At 32.4% G+C, this 22761-nt stretch overlaps 1 protein-coding gene across 2 annotated transcripts in view; it reads right to left on the bottom strand.

Annotated features, from left to right (window-relative positions):
- Positions 1-22761, bottom strand: part of LOC124359483 (formin-binding protein 4-like) — a 68586-nt gene that overhangs the window by 5272 nt on the left and 40553 nt on the right. For both annotated transcript variants that reach the window (XM_046812245.1, XM_046812246.1), the window contains 5 exons: positions 21864-22298; positions 19056-19186; positions 16629-16762; positions 6708-6898; positions 2930-3294 (listed from right to left, as the gene is read on the bottom strand). In XM_046812245.1, the coding sequence (XP_046668201.1) occupies positions 2930-3294; positions 6708-6898; positions 16629-16762; positions 19056-19186; positions 21864-22298 (1256 nt within the window). The remainder of the gene's footprint in view (positions 1-2929; positions 3295-6707; positions 6899-16628; positions 16763-19055; positions 19187-21863; positions 22299-22761) is intronic.

Below are 22761 nucleotides of genomic sequence, written 5' to 3'. Positions count from 1 at the left end.
AGAGAAGGTTGTGATAGATTGTTTAACCCATTGGCATGCAGTGACGGAAGCGATCCGCCGGTAGAAATGTGGCCACAATCGCTGTGTGACGGAACGCTTCCGCCATTATCTTTGACTATGTAGTTGGCCTATAGTCCGCTAGGTAGCAGCACCAAACAGTCCGTGAATATTGTTCATAGCCTTCTGAATGAAATATTCAACTTTTTGAGTTGGTTAAACTTTGTAAAACAACATGTTGCTTTTATTTGTAGCCAGCTGATGTTTGTTATTGTTTTGACAACGGAGGTTAGTCGTAGTCGGCGGCGCAAAATGGCAGGATTACGCAGCAGTGAAATCGATCGAATTATAAACGAAGATGGAGTTTTACTTAGTGACAGTGATAGTGATTTTGTTCCTAGTGATATAGACCTGGATGACATTGTTCTGGAAGATCAAGTAGAGCTTTTTGCAGACGAATTTAACTTTGAAAACGAGGAGTTCGACCAGGTAGATTTAGGCATAAACAATAATTTATACGATATTATTGAGAATGTTGCAGTCGGGTCATTGGGACTAGAAGCACCTAATGACTATTTAGATTTAGCTGAACCATACATATGGGAAGATGAGCCCAATAAACAATTCAATATTCTATTTTTTGGCCCAAATGTGGACGTAAACATTGAAAACCCTGAAGAACTAGAATCTGAAATTGACTGCTTTTCACGTTTTGCTGGTGACGATTTGTTTGATATGATAGCCATGGAAACAAACATATGCTCAACAACAATTTGCTGATGTTTCTAGAAAACAGCTAAAATCAGACAACAAGTGGACTGATTGTACCCCAAATGAAATCAAAACGTTTTTCACTCTTTGCATTATTATGAGTATAGTAAAAAAACCAAATCTCCAGGCCTATTGGTCGACCAGAAAAGTAATTGAAACCAAGATTTTTGGCAATGTAATGTCCCTGAAGAGGTTTCAAGCAATAATGCGATTTTTGCATTTTGTTGATAATAATCACACTGATGATTCTGACAAACTAAAAAAATTAGGCCAATTTTCACTTACTTGGAATGAAAAGTTTAGGAAGAACTACACTCTTAACAGGAATGTTTCAGTTGATGAGAGCCTGATGAAATTCAGGGGTAGGCTCCACTACATTCAATTCAATAAGAGTAAGAGGGCTAGGTTTGGAATAAAATTTTACAAACTTTGTGAAACTGCAACTGGTTACTGCTCGGACAAAAAGGAGGTCTTAGTTATCAGTTCAAGACACGAGGACATAAACTTTCAGGAAACTGGAAAATATACTCGTGAAACACCAGAACAACCCCGTAGAGCAATCATGAAGCCTCAGGCCATTATGGATTATAATAATGGCATGCTTGCGGTTGACAGACATGACCAAGTACTTTCCTACAATCCAATTATGAGGCGATATGTGAACGGATATAAGAAAATATTTTTTATCTTTTTGAGATGTGTTTATTCAATGCACATGTTGTGTTTTCAGCTGTAAGTAATAAGAAAAAGCAATATTTTTCTGAATTCAAAACTAACTTGGCAGAACAACTGAATGAGAGAGTTGAATTGAGACCAAAGTCTTCCACTGGCAGGAGATCTGCTCACAATCCAACAAGGTTACATGGAAAACACTTTCCAATGACGATCCCAGCAACTGCATATAAAGAGTTCCCTAGCAAGAGATGCTGTGTTTGTTTGAAACATGGTTTGAGGAAAGAAGTCCGCATTCAGTGTAAGCAGTGCCTCGTTCCACTGCACTTGGACGGGTGCTTTGAAGTAAATCATACTTCAGTAAACTACTAGAACTTCCTAGTGTCAGTGTAGACCTATGTACTATATCTTGTAAATACTGTAAACTATTTTAGCTTTATACTTTCATATTAGTGATGTTTTAGAAAAACTTTTGCAACCTAACCCATGGGACACATTTTTATTATCTTGGTGGAGGGTAGGTAATGTACTTGTACAATAGAATTAGTATACATGTTTATATATCTATATAAAACATGCTTGGTAAAGTTTCATAATACTAGCTCTTGTAGTTCCAAATTATATAAATTTATTGTTCAAAACAACCAAACCAAAGAAAAATAGGGTAACCACCAGGCTTTGGGGGGTTTGCCTACATCCTATAATCCAACTTTTTGTAATTTTTCAACCTGTAGCCAATAGTAAAATTATGATCTAAATAGCATCCACTTCTCTCCTACTTTAGGGCAGTACCATGACCCCTTTTATGAAATTTGTCTGATTTTGAAAATACTCTTTGCCATGTACTGATGAATGAAGTAAGTTGGGGAGGTTAGAAAGTTTTCTATTATTTTTTTACTGAAAGTAGAAAATTTTACAAAATTTTGTAAAAATCAAACAACTTCAATAATAAGGGTTCAAAGGGCCCCCCTAAATGGGTGAGTAGGGGGGTGAAACTTAGATCACAATTTTACTATTAGCCATAGGTACACATCTGCAAAATTTCTAAAAAAATGGATTATAGGAAGTGGCTAACCCCCACACTCCTTTTTATGACTTCTCAGGGTTTTTAACCCCCCCCCCCCAAAGGAATTGGGAGTTAAAAAATTGTTGGTTGTTTTTTTTCCTAAAGTAGACATCAAAACACACATTTTAGAAAAAAATTTGTAAAAATCTGACAACTTTTATAAAGGGGGGGGTCATTGGGCCCCCCTAAAGGGGGGTGATAGGGGGTTTAACTTAAATCATAATTTTAATATTGGCCACAGGTACACACCTGCAAAATTTCAAATAAATTGGATTATGGAAAGTAGGCTAACTCCCAGACCCGAGGGGCCACAAAAATAGGATTTCCTCAGTGCTAAGTGTTAATTTTAAAAGCAGCATGCCAATGTGTTAACCACTTTAAATCATTCTAAATTTACTTTTGTAACTTAAATATTTGTCTTACCCCTTGTATCTGATACGGATCATAGTGTAAGGCTACAGCTGTTACATCGTAGTTCATAGTATACGCAGGTTCTGTCTCTGGGGGTGGTGGTGGAGGTGGAGTCTTGGGGGGTGGAGGAGGTGCAACAGGCAGAGGTGGCTGATTGGCTTCATACATCTCTTCTGGCATATCTACTCCAGGAGGTAGTGGTTCCCCTGTGTGTAGCGATACTGAGATAACTGGAGGTGGTGGAGGAGGAGGAGGAGAGGGAGGGAGTGGTGGAGGAGGAGGAGATTCTGAAGGGGGAAGGGGAGGCAGTGGAGGCTGTTCGCTAATCACTGGGGGAGATGGTGGTAAGGGGGGAAGAGGTGGAGTAGCCGTAATAACTGAAACAAGAAAATACTTTAAAATATTTTGTATATACATAATACTTTATTATCTTGGTAAAGTTTGGTGACAATCAACTTCCTTATTAAATTTTTTAGTTTAACCTAGACACTAATGTTTAATAGTGCAGTTAAATATGAATAGTTCAAATTTTTTAAATCCAAAATCTTGTGTAATTCTAACTTTCATAAAGTATTTTGATATTATTGTTTTAGATCTAATAAAAAATAGGATGGCTAGTTTGAATTTTGTTTTGGTTGTATGGGTCCAAACCAAGAAATGTAATAACTCCTATTAACTATTATTATCCTTCAAATAGAAAATTGATGAAAAGAATCAATTGGCAGCTAACTTTTTTAAGTATATAGCGAACTTTCTTCTCAATATTGTTTATTGTCACGTATAGAAACATACAAAAATACATTCATTAGTGATGGTCTTATCCAGAAATTTTGAATCTAAAACCTAATTTTTTATCTTAACCCTTCTATGACCAACTAACAATGAATGGTTTATATGTCTTTGTATTTTACGATTAAAAACAACTAATAATATACCAATTGATTGGGTTATAAAATGTTTAGTCACTTTTATTTAAAAGAGTTATAGTTATATATATCTTTGATTGAGACAGCAATAATGTAAAAACGAAAAATGATGTAAAAATACTTTGCCTACAGAGTGGAACATTGTCTAAACTGTAATCTATTGTAAGCACTCGTAGTGAGTGTGTCAAATGTCAACTGGGTTTAGAATACTATGTTAACACTATGACTACTGAATACTGAATACTATGACTACATTGTTCAAACTATAAGCTTATGTAAGCTGTCATAATTCTCCAGGAGGATTTACTTCTGGCTGGTTTATACCTTTTAAGTTGAACCTATATTGGATACAGCAAAAACCGATGTGTCACTTAAATCTGGGCAAACCTATGGGTGCCCAGAAACCCACTAACCGCAAATTATTACCCTTAACCTTACCCATCCAAAATGTCCTATCACTCCGGAAGCAGTGCAAAGGTCCTTTTAGGACTAAGCGCAATTTCTAATCTTCTAAAAGAAAAAAAAGCTCTGGTAGTAAACATGTTACAACTGTTATATATAAATAGTACATAATAATTTTTCCAACGCATTTAATGTATGACTGTAACATCTAACAGTTCTAGCCAAATTTCAATAACAATCACACACCAAAGAACTCGCCTTGGCTTGGAAACTTCCGTTTCGCTACATGATTCGTCACCAGTAGTATCGATTGATCTTCACATCAGACAGACAGACAAGACTATTTTGTTAGTGGAAATGATTCATTGTTTAGTAGTTAGGCATTAGAAAGATTTCACCAGGCCAGTCACACGACTATATTTTCCTAATACTTGTGGTAGTATATTTAACCCTTTGCACTCCGACGTCCGAAATATCGGACAACGTTGTTTTGGCCAAAACCTCGGATGTCCGTCATTTCGGACGTTTGCTGTTTAGGCCAAAACCTCGGACGTCCGAAATGTCGGACGTTTGGTAAATCCTTTACACTAACTTCATAAATTATCCAAATGCGGTAAATTTGCGATATACGCAATCTGGATAGTTGTTGGATGTAAAAACGTAGTAAACCTTTATACTCTATAGCGGTGATTCTTCAGTTTTACATTGAGTTGTAGAGGTTTGTCAACTTCACCATTTTCGTCAGCTGATTTGATCCCAACTTCAACAGCTGATCTCTTCATTGTTTTGTTTAGTCTGATAAGTTATTTCAGTCAATAAGGTTATGTTGACGATCTGAGTGATATTTTTGTCAGTAACATATCAGATTCGGAATTATCTGACGATGCCAAAAGTGAAAGTGAGGGAGGTATTACGGTACTTTGGGATTATACCGACCATACCCAGACATGAATCGTTATTTGAATTTTGCTTCTACTGATTACTAGATTAGCGTAGAACAATATTTCTTCAATATAAAACAGGAATTGTCTTACTGCAAACCCCTCCCCAACCTCAGACAGAGGTCAAAGTCGAGCGGTCTAGTAGATAACGTGATTGCAGAGTCCCGCCGCGCGGCCTGCCGTAATCGGGATTCTCGAGAAAGATAAGATAACAGCGACAAAAATACCGATCACAATACCTGGAAATGCTAGTTGATTGATGGAATGTTAGTTCTATTACTCAACTACATCGTTTTATAACGTTCTAAGTTCATTGAAAAAGGTTTAAAGCTATATACGGAGTCTGACCCCATTGATAATCGTTGTAAGTTTGTAATATTGTAATTAAAGAGTTGTTTTTTCGTTCTATCAGGTTTGTTTCTATAAATTTATATTTTTGTGTTCTTCATACTGATGCGGTCGGTATAATCCCAAAGTACCGGTATTACGGGCATAAAAAGGTATAAAAAAGTAAATATTCAATCATTTGACAAATAACTCACTATTTGGGGAAATTGTCGGAAATTACAAAACTGCCTACAACATTTTTGTTTATAGAGGTAAGTTTATGAAATTTTATGTGAATGTTTACAATTATGTAAGGAATCTAGAAATAATAGTAGTTTATATAATGTCAATGCAATTTTTTTCAGTTATAACAGCTAAAAGTTAACTTTTGTAAAAAATTTTTGAAAAGAATTTTTTTTTATAAGTGAAAAAAGGTATTAAAAATAATGTAATCACAAATATATATTTTTTTACAATATCGAATTTTATGACAAATAAAACAAAACCAAAATTATAACTTTAACTGCAAAAATAAAAAAGTTACAACTTCTTAACAAAACCTTTACAAAATTGATAAAAAGGGCTCCGAGGTTTTCGCCAGTACTTTTTCAATAGAGGCCCGAGTTTTTGGTAGTGACCAAAAATTTTACTCTCGAGTGCAAAGGGTTAAAGAAGATGTACACCATCACTCACAATTTACAAGCTTACATGATTTTAATTCTATGATGTACGAAATCGAAAACAGGTACTGTCTATTTTTTTTGGCATTAAATTAGTTTCTATTGAATTGAATAATCTTGTTTATTTATGTACTGTGTATCCAATGTAGGCATGTTACACAACACACTGGAAGAGGGTGACAAATGATCTTGGCCAGTTTTCTGAAGAAATGGCTGATTTTGTTTTGATATCCACAGAGACAAACTGTATAATAGCAAAATGTAATGCTATTTATCTACACACTTTCCTGTAAGTGGCTGGACTTGACTTCTGTCCAATAATAGAGATTCAACCATCAAATGTTGTCAATTGATTCTTGGTATCAGATCTCTCTTGAAAATTTAATGTTTTCAGTTTTGACAAATAATTAACATTTATTGAATTTGGCTTTGCAGTTTCTGAGAAAAATGTATCAAAAAGTAAAATATTGGAACAAATTCGTCTAATATATGTTTAGTATTGAACAACATTTACCTGGTGGTGACGGAGATCGGGACGAGATGCGTGGTGGTGGGGGTGTAGGGGGAGCTGGAACAGCGGGTGGAGGTGGAGGAGAATCACACAGTTCCATCGCTTCTTCGCCTCCTTGTGAAGGGTGCTCACTCGGGTACTCCCACTGTATGACTCCAGATTCCTCATTCCGATAGAAATATCGCTTGTACGATCTACATCCAAAGCCGAAACATAAACAGAAAACAAATCCAAATGTAATTGACTGTAAGAAATGTATGCAATAATAGTAAATCATGGGTACAAACCATTGCAGATGTCATGAAATCCACCAGTCTTCTAAAGAGTCTTGTCCATTTTGGTGAAAATCCTCAGGAACTAAGCCTTGAATGGTAAGTTATTTGGTAAAAGAAATTAATGGTATTGGTTGTTGGTTTTAGCAACTAAGTAAAGAAGCTTTGTTATTTTAATAACAAATCTTATCATACACTTGTAGATAAGTTGCTATTTGATTTTATTTTCTAATTTCTTGCTGCTTTTACTGTCAGTAGAGAACTGATTTTAACCAAAAGAATCAATATATATGGTTTTAGAGATCTACATTAAAAAATGTGGTTACAAATGTTTTTAATTCATTCTAACAAAAACGAAAAACAAACTAGGATTTCCAAAATGTTTATCATTATACCAATTAATATTCTTTTGCACAAGAGTATGAAACATGGTAAATTAAAACTAAACGTCTGTTTTGGATATTGGTTCAACAATTTTATCAGTAAGGGAGTATAATTCAGCTCAACTTCTGTACTGACCCTTTATGAAATTACTCATTCTATTTTTTTCTTTTCTGAGGCTTTTTTTACATGACTAATTCAGACAATTAGTGTTTGAGATGTTGCACGAAGTGGAATTGGAATTATAAAAAAGTGCAATAAGAAAGTTTTATGAAAATGCGATGGGGTAACTAATTTAATTTGACGACAAACGAAACATCTTTGCATTATGACCGTTTAATTTAGGACTTAAATTAATACATAGGTCTCAGTATTTAAGTCAGTGCGATTTTAGAGACTGATAAAAGATAATAATTGATCTGTGAAACCTTAAAATCAAGAGAATTGATAGAATGAAATCATTAATTTATTAAATCAAAATTTAGCACTCACCATATTTTTAAAAGCAATATGGAGCAATATATTTTTACGTTAACAATTAAATCCAACTAGCATTACACAGCACTTATTGAGAACTCTGTAATTGGTTTGGAAGTGAAACTGCCTCAAAATTGTGCCTTAGTGCATGGGGTGGGGTGGGGGGGCGTAGAGTTCTAATCGCCTGCGTTGATGTGAGTGAGGTCGACCTTCAACTATCGCACTCCAGAGGGCAAATAAATTATACATATCTGACTGAAAGAGACGTATAGTTAATTCAAAACACATATTTACACTATATACAGAATGTTTCTTCTGCCAACTGAGAAAACTCATTCAAATAAATAAACAACAAAACTGATTTTCATATAAGTTAACCTTCAGTAATGTGACCTTTAGTTGACAACAGACTAATCAGCTAAGCTAACAAATGTCAGGAAGGTGGTGTATATACAGGGACAAGTTTAGATGTTAGTAGGGAATGTGTTAAGTAGTAAACATTGAACAAAAAGTTTCCATTATTATTAGTCTTGGGGAGGATTGTAATAATGGATTGTATAACCATTATTAGGGTTGGTAACTTAATACTTAATTTGAAAAGTTACAGTTAAAATAATTTTTGGTTTAAATCAGTCCTCAGGCAAGGGATAAAGCAGCAAAGATGAAGAAAATAAGTTTACAAGAATAACATATTTTTTTTATTTTATGCATATAATATAGTCTTTGGGCTTGGTTTCAGAAGACAGGTTTGACTCACAATACGGAAACATTTAAACTATTTTGCATGTTCAATTAAATTTAATATGGTAATATTACTGGAGAAAGAGTATACCAGTTCTTGAATCTTGTTTTAAGTTGATTGTAACACATAATGGCAAATTTTCCTGTCAATCATACTATATTTATAAACAATTCATTTTCAACAAATGAAGACGAACTTTCAAAGATCTATTTCCTACATTATAGTGTTTTTGGTACATATTTTAAGGTATTGCCAAGTTAACAAATATAAAACTGGTCATGAGTTAAATAATTTTGATATTTAGCAAGCAGAAAGTAGCACTGGAAAGAAGAATATTTCAAACTAAAAATGCCAACAAAAAGGCAGCAGTGATTTTAATTACACAGTATATCACAAATCAGTTCCTGAATTTTATTTAGATACTTTTTGACATCAAGCAGGAGACTATTGGTCCAAAAAATGTACCAATTTTAATTTAAATTGGCTCAGATACACTTTAGTGTAAATGTGGGGGGGGGGGGAGTAAGTCAAAATGCATTCAAGCACATTAAGACCAAATTACTATTATTAAAATTGGTCTTGAGGGGCTAAAATCAAGATGGTCATCATATACTATTGGAGATTCATGATTAAAATTATTAATTTGTAAATTGAAAAAATACAGAATACAAAAAATTAATATTCAACAAACAGGTAGTATGCAGACTGTATCCAGTAAACTCATTTGATAACCGTTTGTTAACCATTTGAATACTACAGGATTAGCTATACATTGTTTCAAGAATGGTAAAATATTGAACTTTACAATCAACAGCATCTAAGTAAATGATCTGATGAGTGAATCTTCTGAATAATGATCACAGACACGTGTATCTATACCCATTAGAACTGATAAATATGTACACCAGTCTGTCAACTTTCCATTGATAACCATTACTGTTACTACATGATAACCATTTATTAATTAAATATACAATTAATTTATATCAATGTTCCAATGTTACTGTAAATAATTTTAGATGCCAAATAAGATATTTTAGCTAAAAGGATAAAGAAGTGTTTATATTTGTTTGTATGAAACATACGCATGAAGCTACATACAAAGGAATAGTGTATAGTTACAAAGTTTGCATTTACATGTAGTTGTTGTTTATATCCTGATATATCAAATGTATAGGTCACATTTAAATATGCTGAAAACTGGTTATAAATGGAATGATGCCAAAATAGTCAACCAACAGTACTCAAATGATTAACCCATTGTCCATATCTTACATTTCATCAACCCCGAACAATAAATGTGTCAGGTCTTCTAATGAGAAACTTTGTCAGCAAGAGATATTTACAAGCACATAAACAATTTTCTAGAAATGCAGTTGAATATTCGTTCTTGCAGTTTCCAGCATATATTGCATCATAGCCTTCATGATGCAAATGGTGAAGGGAGAATTGACCCAACCTCTTTCGCTCCTTTACGTGTCTCCATCTATGAAAGCTTGTTAATCTTCTCATTTCTTACGACTAATCATTCACCCTAAATAGATACACAATATAACATTGTATCAATTGACAATTTATTTTTCAAAATAAACAGATTTATTGTACACTGAGAGGTTTCTAATAATATGACAGTTTTTACACAATATATTTTGTCCAATTTTATGTTTTGCATACAATAGATTGAGTCTTAAATGTTTGAAAATTTGAACTTTGTAGCAAAATCTTTTTACTTAATAGACAACTAGGCCATTATGGCAAAGAACAAAATAATATCATATAATCACAGAGAAATTGCAAAGAAGAATGTTTATGTTCGGATTAAGAAGTGATATGTAACAAAATTGGATTGTTTTTAGAGGAGAAAACATGTTGCCAGTGCAAAACTGGACCGAATCATTAAATGACAACCTTTCCCGTTAATAATATTACATATTCTTGACTGTATAAAAATTACTGAGCCAAGATGATGATAAGTAGAGCTTTCCTTCCTCAGAACACTTAAATATTAAACAACTAGCAAATTGAAAATACAGATTTGTTTGTTATGAATTAGAAAATCTTTTCAAATGTAGTTTTCCTTCATATTGAATGCTTTAACTAAAAAATGAAGAAAAAGTATAAGACTTGCTAATGGGCACACTGGTCGGTAGATACATCGCTGTTGAAAGAACTCTTTAACTCAAATATTAAAGTCTGCAGAGGAGGAGGAAGCACTGTCATCTTCCATCTGGGGTGTTGCTTCCATCTTGGTTAGATTCTTTTACCTATTTTATACTTAGTTCAATTAAATAACATGTGTGCTATCTCTGTCGTGCCAAAATAACGAGATTTTACAACTACAATAATATTATGATATAGAATAATTTTATTAAACATATCTATATGTTACAATTTCTTTCTTAATCAACAATATAAAATGCACATTATAACAAATGCATACATACAAAGTATGCATACAAAAATATTACTATTTTTTACTAGCTATGTTATTCTCTATTTTTTCTTTTTTAATTTTGTATATCTAAAACCACTTTAGAAGATTCAATAAAAACATATTTTTCTATTTCTAATATAAACTGACCATTGAAAATGTTTGTGTAATTTAACGCTTGAATTTGATCTAATTTTCTTGTAACATTCTCAGCTTTATTTAAGTATAATAAACCAGCGGTTTTTTCACATCAAACTAACACAGGAGTGCTATACCTACCACCACTATCCTTTTGATTAGCATATAATAAAAAAGTGCCATTCATATTTACCACACCTCATTTAACGTTTTTAATTAAATGTAAATAACAAATATTGCGTCAAGGTTAATATTTCCAAAAGTTATGGATGTGTGCCAACAACTAAATATGAGTATTGTATACATTATTATGTTTTTCTTGTTCTATAAGATTTTATTCTTACTTCTGAACAAGTATTATGAATGACGAAATATTAATTGTAAATGTGTTTCACTTTTACTTTTTTTCACTAATATATTAAAAATTAATCACAGATTATCAAATTCGAAGTATATAAATATTTTATGTCAACACTTTTTTTGGAACTCATATTTCAATAATATATCTAGAAATTGAGCAAAAAATAAAAAGTAAATGTTACTATACATGTTTGTATTACATAGGTTAAGGCTGATTATTTGTATAAGATTAGGATTAACCCTTAGTGGTAAAAAATTAACATCGTTACAATTAGTGTGTATTTAGAATATTAGTTTTTTGTTTCTTAAACAAAGAAATAATAAAAAAAAACACAAAAAATTCTATCAGTACTGGCTGCCATACATTTACAGGGTGTAAATTAAGTCCTGATATGCCTGGATATATTCTAAACGGAATGAGATAGATGTACAATCTTCACCATACTTACTAAAACTTTGTTGGACTTTTTGGAGGATAAAAATATTTCATTCTAAATTTTTTTCAAAGGGAGGTAGAAGGGGATAACTTTAAACTTTCAAATTGCAACCCTTATCTTGTGACACGTAATTTTAAAGGTCTATCCAATAGAAACACAATGACACTAAGAAAACACCTGTACAATGTTTCTAGAAAACTTTACGGGCTAATAACGCAAAAAATAATAATCTGTAGGGACAATGCCAATGTCTTATTAACACAATGTATGCGTGATATCTTTTAGTAAGACTTTGAGGTGTCCAGTTTATCCCTTTACGTAGTATGTTTGTTAATAAAAAATCTAAATAAGTATTGTGAAAGTTGCACATTGATATCTCAATCCGTTTGGAATTCATCTTAGTGCATCAGGACTTAATTTACACCTTTCGATGTAAGGGGTTATTTGCCCATAACTTTTGCTAGAATCATAATAGAGATGTTTTATTCATGCCATTGCATTTCTTTTGAATTGGCTTTTCAAACAACATCACAAGATAGGGGTTGAAATTTTAAAATTGAAAGTCACCTCTTTGAAGAAAGGGAGGAGAAATATTTTTATCCTCCAAAAAGTTCAAAAAAGTATTGTTGTGGCAAAGATTGTACTTCCATATCTCAATCCGTTTGAAATATATCCAGGTGTATCACAACATTATTTATACAGGGTGTTTGAAAAGTATGGGTACGGCTTAATATTTTAAAAACCATAGGAGATAACATCTATAAACTTCGCACAGTGTCATATGGCTATGTAAACTATTTTTTCTTGGTATTACCATGACATACCAACCATGGGGGGACGGCCCACAGAGGAAAACATGGAAATCTTAAATTTGAAGCATGGGTCGAGTGATACCTCATTTGAAAGAGCTCACTTAGTAGAGTTGAATGCCACAAACCGCATCTCAAAAGGTTTATCCAATCAGAAATGGCGAGGTTGTTTTAGGTACACATTGTGAAGTACATTATGCGCTGCCATTTCTGACTGGATCGTCGTATTCTGATGCGGTTGGCGGCGTTTCACTCTACTAACCAATCTGTTTTCACTGACTTTTTTTAATTAGCAAATTATGTCATAAATTTATAACACAACCGTAAATAAAACTAAAAAACACACAATAAATATTGTGTGTTTTTTAGTTTTATTTATTGTGTTATAAATTTATGACATAATTTGCTAATTAAAAAAAGTCAGTGAAAACACATTGGTTAGTAGAGTGAAACGCCGCCAACCGCATCAGAATACGACGATCCAGTCAGAAATGGCAGCGCATAATGTACTTCACAATGTGTACCTAAAACAACCCGCCATTTCTGATTGGATAAACCTTTTGAGATGCGGTTTGTGGCATTCAACTCTACTAAGTGAGCTCTTTCAAATGAGGTATCACTCGACCCATGCTTCAATTTAAGATTTCCATGTTTTCCTCTGTGGGCCGTCCCCCCATGGTTGGTATGTCATGGTAATACCAAGAAAAAATAGTTTACATAGCCATATGACACTGTGCGAAGTTTATAGATGTTATCTCCTATGGTTTTTAAAATATTAAGCCGTACCCATACTTTTCAAACACCCTGTATATCCAGTATATCTGCATGCCGCGGCACACATCATCAAACAAATGACCAAAGAATAGTACGGGTATTGATTTATTTTTAGTGTGTCACAAACCAGTATGTTTACTGATGATCATAAAATATAAATCAATACATTTACGCATTTCTACACATTTCCGGCTCTTTTTTTTACTTGTGATGTTCCCAATAAACTAAAATTAAGACAATATGGATATTACCATATACCACAACTCTGGTGGTATGCACATATCTGTATGGTGTGCTTTAAGTGTTAAATTAAAAAAATGTCTAGAGGGCATATCACATAATTCAAACTTCTTTTTCTCTGGCAATGATTTTTAAATGGTTAAACTAAGTGTGCATATAAAATTATAGATCATCAATATAACAGTTTTAAATATCAATTAGATCATTGTTGTATTTTGAATTGTTTTACATGATTCTCAAAGTATCATGTTAATTTATTCTAATTTTGGAAGATGTCAAAACCCAACAATATACAGTACTATACTATATAAATAAAATGTTGCATAAAACTAGGATTAGGCTCTCTAAAAAGTAGTATATAACATTATTACCAATTACTTAGACAAAATTAACTCGTAATTTTGAGGACGCTTCTATATCTAAAAAAATCAGTTTACACACATTCTAATTAATTTTTAATCTTAAATTAATGGTCAAATCAGTAGTAAAGCTTCTTATTATTTGTGATATTCACATTATTAAACTTCGAAATAAAATTGTATAAAGCTTCAGTTAATAATAGGTTTTCAGTTTCTGATATTCAAATAATTGATGCTCAACATTGATTTAATCTACACTTACAATATAATATGAAAATATCGAAGTGAAAAATTGTAATCGTAAAGAGGAACTTGAGCAAACACCACTGTAGCTGACGTGAGGAGAACTGCTCGGCAGATACCTAGGCAAGATCAAAGCATATAATCTTGAAATCATGAGAACTCATAAACAAATTAATACATAAAAACTGTATAACATGTGTATCAAAGAATTGATAATCTCACGAAAACATTCTAAATTCAGATACAGTATCAATTAATAGGGTTTTATTACAACTAATGGATTAAAGTAAACATTCACTCGTTCCACAAAAGAACACAAGTATTTCTGGTCAATAACAATATCTGTGAGGCAATGTATTCTCTAATGCTACATTGTGTTTTATAATCTCATAACATTCATTTTATTTTATTCTATTAAGATGTATGTATCAGACTTTTTAATTAATAATACAGTTTGTTGTTAGACAGGCTAATATTTAAGTCAAATGTTTTTTAAGACAGAAATTACAAAATGTTGATATTTTAAATTAAGCTATGCATATTTACATATTGAGCTATAATTTGACATTGTCCATTACACATTTTGTGTTTAAAGACAATACAAATCTTGGTTCAAGAAATGCTTCATGCTAAATGTTAAATCCACAGGTCAGTCCAGTTTTAAGTATCATGCGGACCAACAGCCAGATAGGCAGAAATATAATTTGTCCCTCAAGTGATATGCATTGCTAACTCTCAGCCAATAAGCTATCCTCACTTCCAATATTATTTTTAATACTTGGTATCAATTACCTTGACTCTAGTTATGTTTTTTCCTGATACTTAAAAGATTAAAAATTAGTATTTATTCTAAGCACTCTATATTGCCTTTGTCCCCCTTTTATCTAGAGTATTTAATAAAAGCAAAATTATAACTGTTTAGAAAAATTGAACTGAAGCATGTTTAAGGTGAAAATGGTTACAGATATATACAATAGAAACAGTTAACTGGTTTTGAAGTAAGACAAATCATCAATCTTTATTTCCTTCAAATCCCATGCTGCTTTTAAAATGTGCAAACAAAACCTAATATTATGTTAGTATAAAAGTTATCATAAGAAGGTAAACCTGGTGCCTAAACACCACTCCTAGAGGAAAATAAACTATTTTGCTAAAAGGCTGATGTTAAGCCAGAAACACAACTCTTTGTGTATTTATTATTTAGGTTTAAAAAGAAACTTTAAAATCAAATTAAACTATCAAATAAAATTTTACAAAGTATATTTGAAAAACTAATCATAATTAAAAACGTATTAAATATATATCAGTAAAATTATTGACATCGAAAAAAGGTGAAAGATTATATGTAAAAAAGGATTTACACATATATTTTATTACAAGAGAGATCCAAAGTACAAACAATTCAATTTATGAACAAATTAAACATACAATCATAAGATTTTAGACTTAGGCATGACTGACTGATAGAACAAATGTATTCTTGTGTTTATATTTATTATTTATTTGTTCATAGTTATTTCAGGTTAACTTCAAAGAGCATGGCATAGCTGCCAAAGCATGTGTCGGTGAAAAAACTTGTCAAACCAACTGTAAATTAAAAAATTACTTCAATGCTGAAAACTCAGATGAAATTTTGTTCCCAATATATTTTGTTAGGTAAACTGGAAAGAACTTGGAACAATCTTACTTAATAGTTTTCATTTATACATGTATTTAGTTCTTAACTTTTATTTATTTCAAAATTTAATTAATGCTAAAATGTAATGTTTTAAAAATAAGCAGGGCTGCTATATATGTTATAATTTTATCATGCTGGTTTAAAACTCATTCTGTGAGATGTATGCAAGTTCAAATAATGAAATAAATATAGTTGCTACTGTTTGGAGTTGCAGAATTTCTTTTATAATTACGAATCCAAATTTCATGTGGGTTTAATATAACTAACGTTCAAGCAACAATAAGTTTTATGCCTTGAGTTATAATTAGTGTACATTAAGAGTGACTGTGATGGGCACGTTTAGGTTGTAAACCTAAAACTTTATACAAAATAGCATTAGAGAATTACAAAGACTCACAAGAAACAAGCACTCTCCTACCTTGATATGATCGAGTAGAATGGTGATTCTGCAAGCACAAGTAGAAACTACGGCTGATACCTCCCAGCTAATGCATTATAGGCAATCTATCTGGAGACAATGGGCAACACACAAGTTCTCCATAGGATAATAGTGAATGTGATAGAGAGAGCAGAGAGGACGTACCTATCCCATTGACATTGCCAGCCTAGTGGGGCCGCAGCCTGCTCTAGACTGGCCAGCTGACTGTCCACTGATGTCAACCACTCCCACATATATTTGGCACTCAACCCTCCTGCATCCAATGCTGCCACCAGGGTCTGGAATACATTCATTAAGACAGAATTAGCAGAATGGATGGAAAATGCAACCAGTATCAAAAACATTTATTCACAGATATTACCACTAAGGCTATTACACAGCACAGTGCTAAATCTGAGAACCGTTGTAATAGTCTGCTACTGTTAGACTAATGGAGAAAGCCACCAGTATCAAAAACATATATTCACAGATATTACCACTAAGGCTATTACACAGCACAGTGCTAAATCTGAGAACCTTTGTAATAGTCTGCTACTGTTAGACTAATGGAGAAAGCCACCAGTATCAAAAACATATATTCACAGATATTACCACTAAGGCTATTACACAGCACAGTGCTAGATCTGAGAACCTTTGTAATAGTCTGCTACTGTTAGACTAATGGAGAAAGCCACCAGTATCAAAAACATATATTCACAGATATTACCACTAAGGCTATTACACAGCACAGTGCTAGATCTGAGAACCTTTGTAATAGTCTGCTACTGTTAGACTAATGGAGAAAGCCACCAGTATCAAAAACATATATTCACAGATATTACCACTAAGGCTATTACACAGCACAGTGCTAGATCTGAGAACCTTTGTAATAGTCTGCTATTGTTAGACTAATGGAGAAAGCCACCAGTATCAAAAACAGATATTCACAGATATTACCACTAAGGCTATTACACAGCACAGTGCTACATCTGAGAACCTTTGTAATAGTCTGCTACGGTTAAACTAATGGAAAAAACCACCAGTATCAAAAACATTTATTCACAGATATTACCACTAAGGCTATTACACAGCACAGTGCTAGATCTGATGTATGTGCACGATACAACCTTAATACTTAATGAATCGACAAGTAAGAATTTGGCTGTGAAATTCTTTGTAAGTCTCAACATAGCTTAACAATACTGACACAATAAGACCTAGTAGATAATACAACCAAAACATCTCAAATAGTTTTTGGAGGGAATTTTGATCAAGTTCAACACCAATTAAACGTTAAAATGTGAAAGAAGCTAAGTTTATAGGCATCAATTTAGATAAGAACCATACATCACATACATAATTTTTACATCAAAATTAACAGCAGTCTATTTGCATAAAAGACAAATTAAAGAGACTACAGATACTGCCTAGCATGCAATGTTCGTATCGCATTTCAGGAATAGAATAATGGTCTGGAACTCCAATAAAGTTTTTAGACTTCAAAAAGGGCAGTCAGAACTCTGGCAGGGTTGCAAAGATCAGATAGCTGTAGGGAGGCTTTTAAAACTCTTACATTTTGTCTGTTGTAGCACTCTATATTATGGAAGTGATAATGCAAGAAATAAACAAGGTGAAATAATGTTCATCAGCAAACCTCAGAAACACAACAATGTTCAACCTGCATGTACATTGTATGACTCTTTTAGAGAAAAAAACCTTCTTACAATAGCAGGAAACTACAGAACCAACTACCTGCTGAACTACGGACCAAGAAAGGAAAGAACATAAAGTCTGCACTGCACAATGGCTCAGTAACATGTCCCTCTATTATAGAATTATAATTCAAAACCTCTTTAACTAACTCCTGTAGTGCATACTATTAACACTAATACTGTTCTCTAAGATTACGTTAACAAAGTCTATCTTCAATATATCACCTGTATAGTGGTTTATTAATTACAAATGTCTTTAGTTTTTTCTTGCCATTCAAGCCAATTATTTCTTTAATATTGTCGCGTAAGTGATTGAATAATATTATTCCATTATATGACAATTGTTTGGTTTAAATTAATAAATCATGTATATCACATGGAAGATACTTTTTAATATTTGTAATAAAGATCTAATTTTGGTAAGTTTTCTAATTTGACTTAATATGTATAAACAGTTGGAATATAAATGAACTGTATACTGTCACAATTCTGGTTTCATTAAAATGCTCTTTAACAAATTAATTTAGATCTAATTGAAACATAATACAAAGTGCTTTAGTTTGTAACACCAAAATACTGTCTAAGTTCTTGTTCGATGTGCATCTATAAAGGCAAAGTGGTATAAGACTCAAAGTGAAGTAAAATGTATTATTTATTAGTTGACTAATAAAGGTGGTTATTTTAACTACCTGACACTGTTATAAGAGGTAAGAGAAAAATATGAAAACAGATCTCTTTTGCGACCTGAGGTCACTGTGCCATAATAACTGTGAGATATCTAGTAAGCGATTTGCAATGGGTTAACCTGGAAAAGTGTACATTATACACTCTTCAATTTAACGAAAAAACAGAGTGGACATATATGTATATGTTCACAGACCTCAAGTTGGATTGCCATAACCTGCACTGGGGGTACAGCCTCCTTTCCTTCACACAGGAACTTCACTTTTTCTGAAATTACTTGAGCCAGCTCTGTTGTTTGTTCCATCTGTAGCTTTTGGGCTTCATCCTCTGAGAAAAAAATCTCGAATTAGTAAAAGAACATATTACAATGTCAACAATAATTATTAGCATACCTAAATGAGTCGCTGATCATCTATGATCCCAACGATATAAGAATTGTATACAACTCATATGCAACTGGGTTGTTTTATTGTAATATTGGCATAAAACAAAAAAAAAACCCCATAATCACATGACACTCACGGTCTGAATGATGTGACTATTAAGTGCTTGCAAACCTGTGTGGGCTAATATATCTACACGTGGAAAATAAGTATACCTCAACACCACTAATGAGTTAAAATGTCATTGGAAACTGATGGATTTTAACTGCATATCACTCAGATAGAAAAAATACTAAATTTATATTTTGTTATACAGCTATATACCTTTATTCTATATGTTTATTTCTTTAACCTCAAATATTTAGGAAAATGCAAAATAATTTATAAATCAGGTCTACCAATTACATAGATGTGAGTAAATTGAACTAGGAGTATGTTCATTATTTCTGCAACAGGATAAGTGAACACATTACACATGATAATCTACAAAACTACATAAAACACTATAATTGTTATCTAAAAATAGACTATACAATGAATTATAATCATTAATCACTGTTAAAAGTGATGTATAACACAATTATGGTTATACGAATTGAGAGTATAACAAGATTTTAAAAGATCTGTAATTAAACTCATGAATATGGTTAAAATTTTACAATATTGAAAATCTTTTTGTTTTTTTGTTTGTTTCATTTTAATAATATAGTGGAGATATACCATAACAATTACTTGAAGCATTATCATTCCTGAATTATCAAAGCTCCAGAACCAGCAGATTTTATTCAAACAATAACCACACTATTTTCAGGACATTAAAAAAACAGTTAAAAATATGTAAATTTGAATTAATTGTATTGACATGGCAAAATGTTGCAGGTGCTGTATTTGAAGACTACTGTAAAAACAGACTAGCATAACATTAAACTTTTAATTAGTATAAACAAAATTTGTATCCGAATCTTTTTCTAAAACTTCCACAAGAAATAATTTATTCAGTCTGGCTCAGTCAGCCTATAAGATAAGACGCTCTGAACATCGCTCCTGTCGGGGCTTTTTTCTATCTGATGCTACACACTACTTTAATTTTAGTGAATTTGTTTATTAATTTAATAATAATTTATTTAATTTAATATGTTATCTGATTATGGTATCTGTGAGAAATTATAAAGGATGATGATAAGGAGCAAGTTAAGTGTGGTGGTCTTTCCACTCTCATTGCATCATAGATGACATCAATGGAACAAAAGCCCGATCGTTTAGAGACTCGAAGTGTAAGAACTGTAGAATTACTCCTCCTGCTGACTTTAATCTGAAATGTGCGTAACACCTTGATGTCCTAAGAGTTCAAACAGCTAGTTTTTGATGAACTGAAATCAACGAGGAACGAGATAAATGGACTTTCTGAATCTATGTAGTTTATCTCCAATAAGATGGATGAATCGACGATCTTAATTAAAGAAATAAAGATTGAATTAGCTGCTGTGAAGAAAGAAAACGAGAATCTTCACAATAAGAATGCTGAATTTTCCACTGAAGTAACTTCACTGAAAGATAGTTGTCCGCTCACTTGAACAATACTCAAGAAAAAACAATGTCAAGATAAGCGGAATACCTGAAACCCCAACAGAAAACGTTTTCACCTTGATGAAGGATGTTGGAGCTGTTCTTGGAATAGTAATCCAGGAAAATGACATCTCAGCAGCCCACTGAGTTGCATCATTCAAGAAGGACAACCCCCCGCCCCTCATAGTACGTTCGCAAGAAGAACCGCTCATGACACCTTGCTCAACAAATTCAAGGAAAAGAAGGTGATGGCAGCATAACAGAACCATGTCACTCTCCCCACCCATGTCTACATCAATGAACATGTGTCTTCGGAAAACAAGATATTTCTGTCAAAACTCAGAGAGAAGTGTAAATAAGTTGGTTATGACATGGTTCAGAGATGGCAAATTCTTTGTTCAGAGGTGTCAAGGGGACGGCACAGCAGAGTCAATGCCTATGGGGAACTTGCCAAACTAAAATAAAATGTAAGTGATCAAACCATAGTTATTATTTTTCTTATTTATTACGGTTATATTTGCTATAAAGTTTATTCCATTTAAAGTTATTCATTATACAGTCTATTTCTGTATTTATAATATAGTTTAATTCTGTAAATTCTTTAAATAGTTTATTAGTGTTAAACCTAAATCTATAATTTCAAGTAATTACGGTAAATAATCCAGCTTTAGATATAATTATATACATATGAACAACAATACAGCAAGCACCAAAAAAGCTTACTCAAGACTTAAACGAACTTTTTGACTCTGGAAATAAAACTAATAGCTATAATTTAGTACATATAAACATTATAACTTTGAGGAAAAATTGTCAACTAGCAGAGCAGATTGAGTCTAACAATGTAACTGAACAAGTAATGTTTGCTGGTGTATCCTGCCAGGGGTGGGGATGGAAAAGAGCCATATTTCTTCCACTATTGTACATCAATGGTTTTCTGCTACCAGTTTAAATAGTACTAAGAACTAGAGCTGAAAGCTAAAACTAATCCATATCTAATTATCAAAGTATTCTTGTTAATGTTTAATAAGAGGGCAAAACTAGTTTATAACTACCTTGTTTTATTTCTTCTTTGGCGGGTTCTTTCTTTTCATGTAGAGTGACTACAGGTGCAATTTGGGGCAACAATGTATCCGCTTTTACAAATTGAATCATTCCCTTTTTCACAGTTGTTGATGGTTTTTTATCAGAAATGTAATCATAACCGTAACCAAAACCTCTATGCTCTCCTCTTTCCAATTCACTGTTATAATTCCATGCAGTGATATAAGGCATGGTTGCCGGCCTTTCTGTTGCTTCAGGATTTTTAACAACTTTTGGTGCATCATTTGTGATGTTTTGTGTATCACAAGTTACACTTATTTTTGGCAGAATAGGTTTCTCCTCTTTTGTTACAACTGGTATTTCAATCCTTTTTTTTCTTGATAGTTTCTTCAATGGTTCTGAAAATTCTACCTTACTATCAGTTCGAGAGATCTCTTCTTCATTTTCTAGAAAAAATATATAACATTTAAATTATTGACCGCACAAGTAAATAAATTCAAAATTTTGATTGTTACAGCAGATACATTTTTTAATGGGTAGAGATCTAAAGGAAATTCAGCCATTACAATTTTACGTATTATTATTAAATCTTTTTAAGATTTCAAAATTTTAAAATGATTGTTTCATGAAAACAATTTTTTTACAGAATTAAGCTTTTTGTTGTCATACTTGTGTTTATTTAATATCAACATAAATCTAAACAACTTTAAACAATTTAGATAGATCGGTTTTGGAAGCATAATTAGGCCAGCTTTCGTGGGTTTTCTTAACCAATCTTGCTCAAAAAATGTACTTTTAGCAAAATAATGAGCCAAAATAATTTTTTCAACAATATAATACAGTGGAACTTTGATATATTGAACATCAAGGGGAAAAAACAAAACAATATATTGAGAATTTTGATATAAC

This window comes from Homalodisca vitripennis, chromosome 4 (genome assembly GCF_021130785.1).
Source record: "Homalodisca vitripennis isolate AUS2020 chromosome 4, UT_GWSS_2.1, whole genome shotgun sequence".
Classification (NCBI taxonomy): domain Eukaryota; kingdom Metazoa; phylum Arthropoda; class Insecta; order Hemiptera; family Cicadellidae; genus Homalodisca; species Homalodisca vitripennis.
Note: the sequence above shows the minus strand (reverse complement) of the source record. Positions and strands in the feature narration are given on the sequence as shown.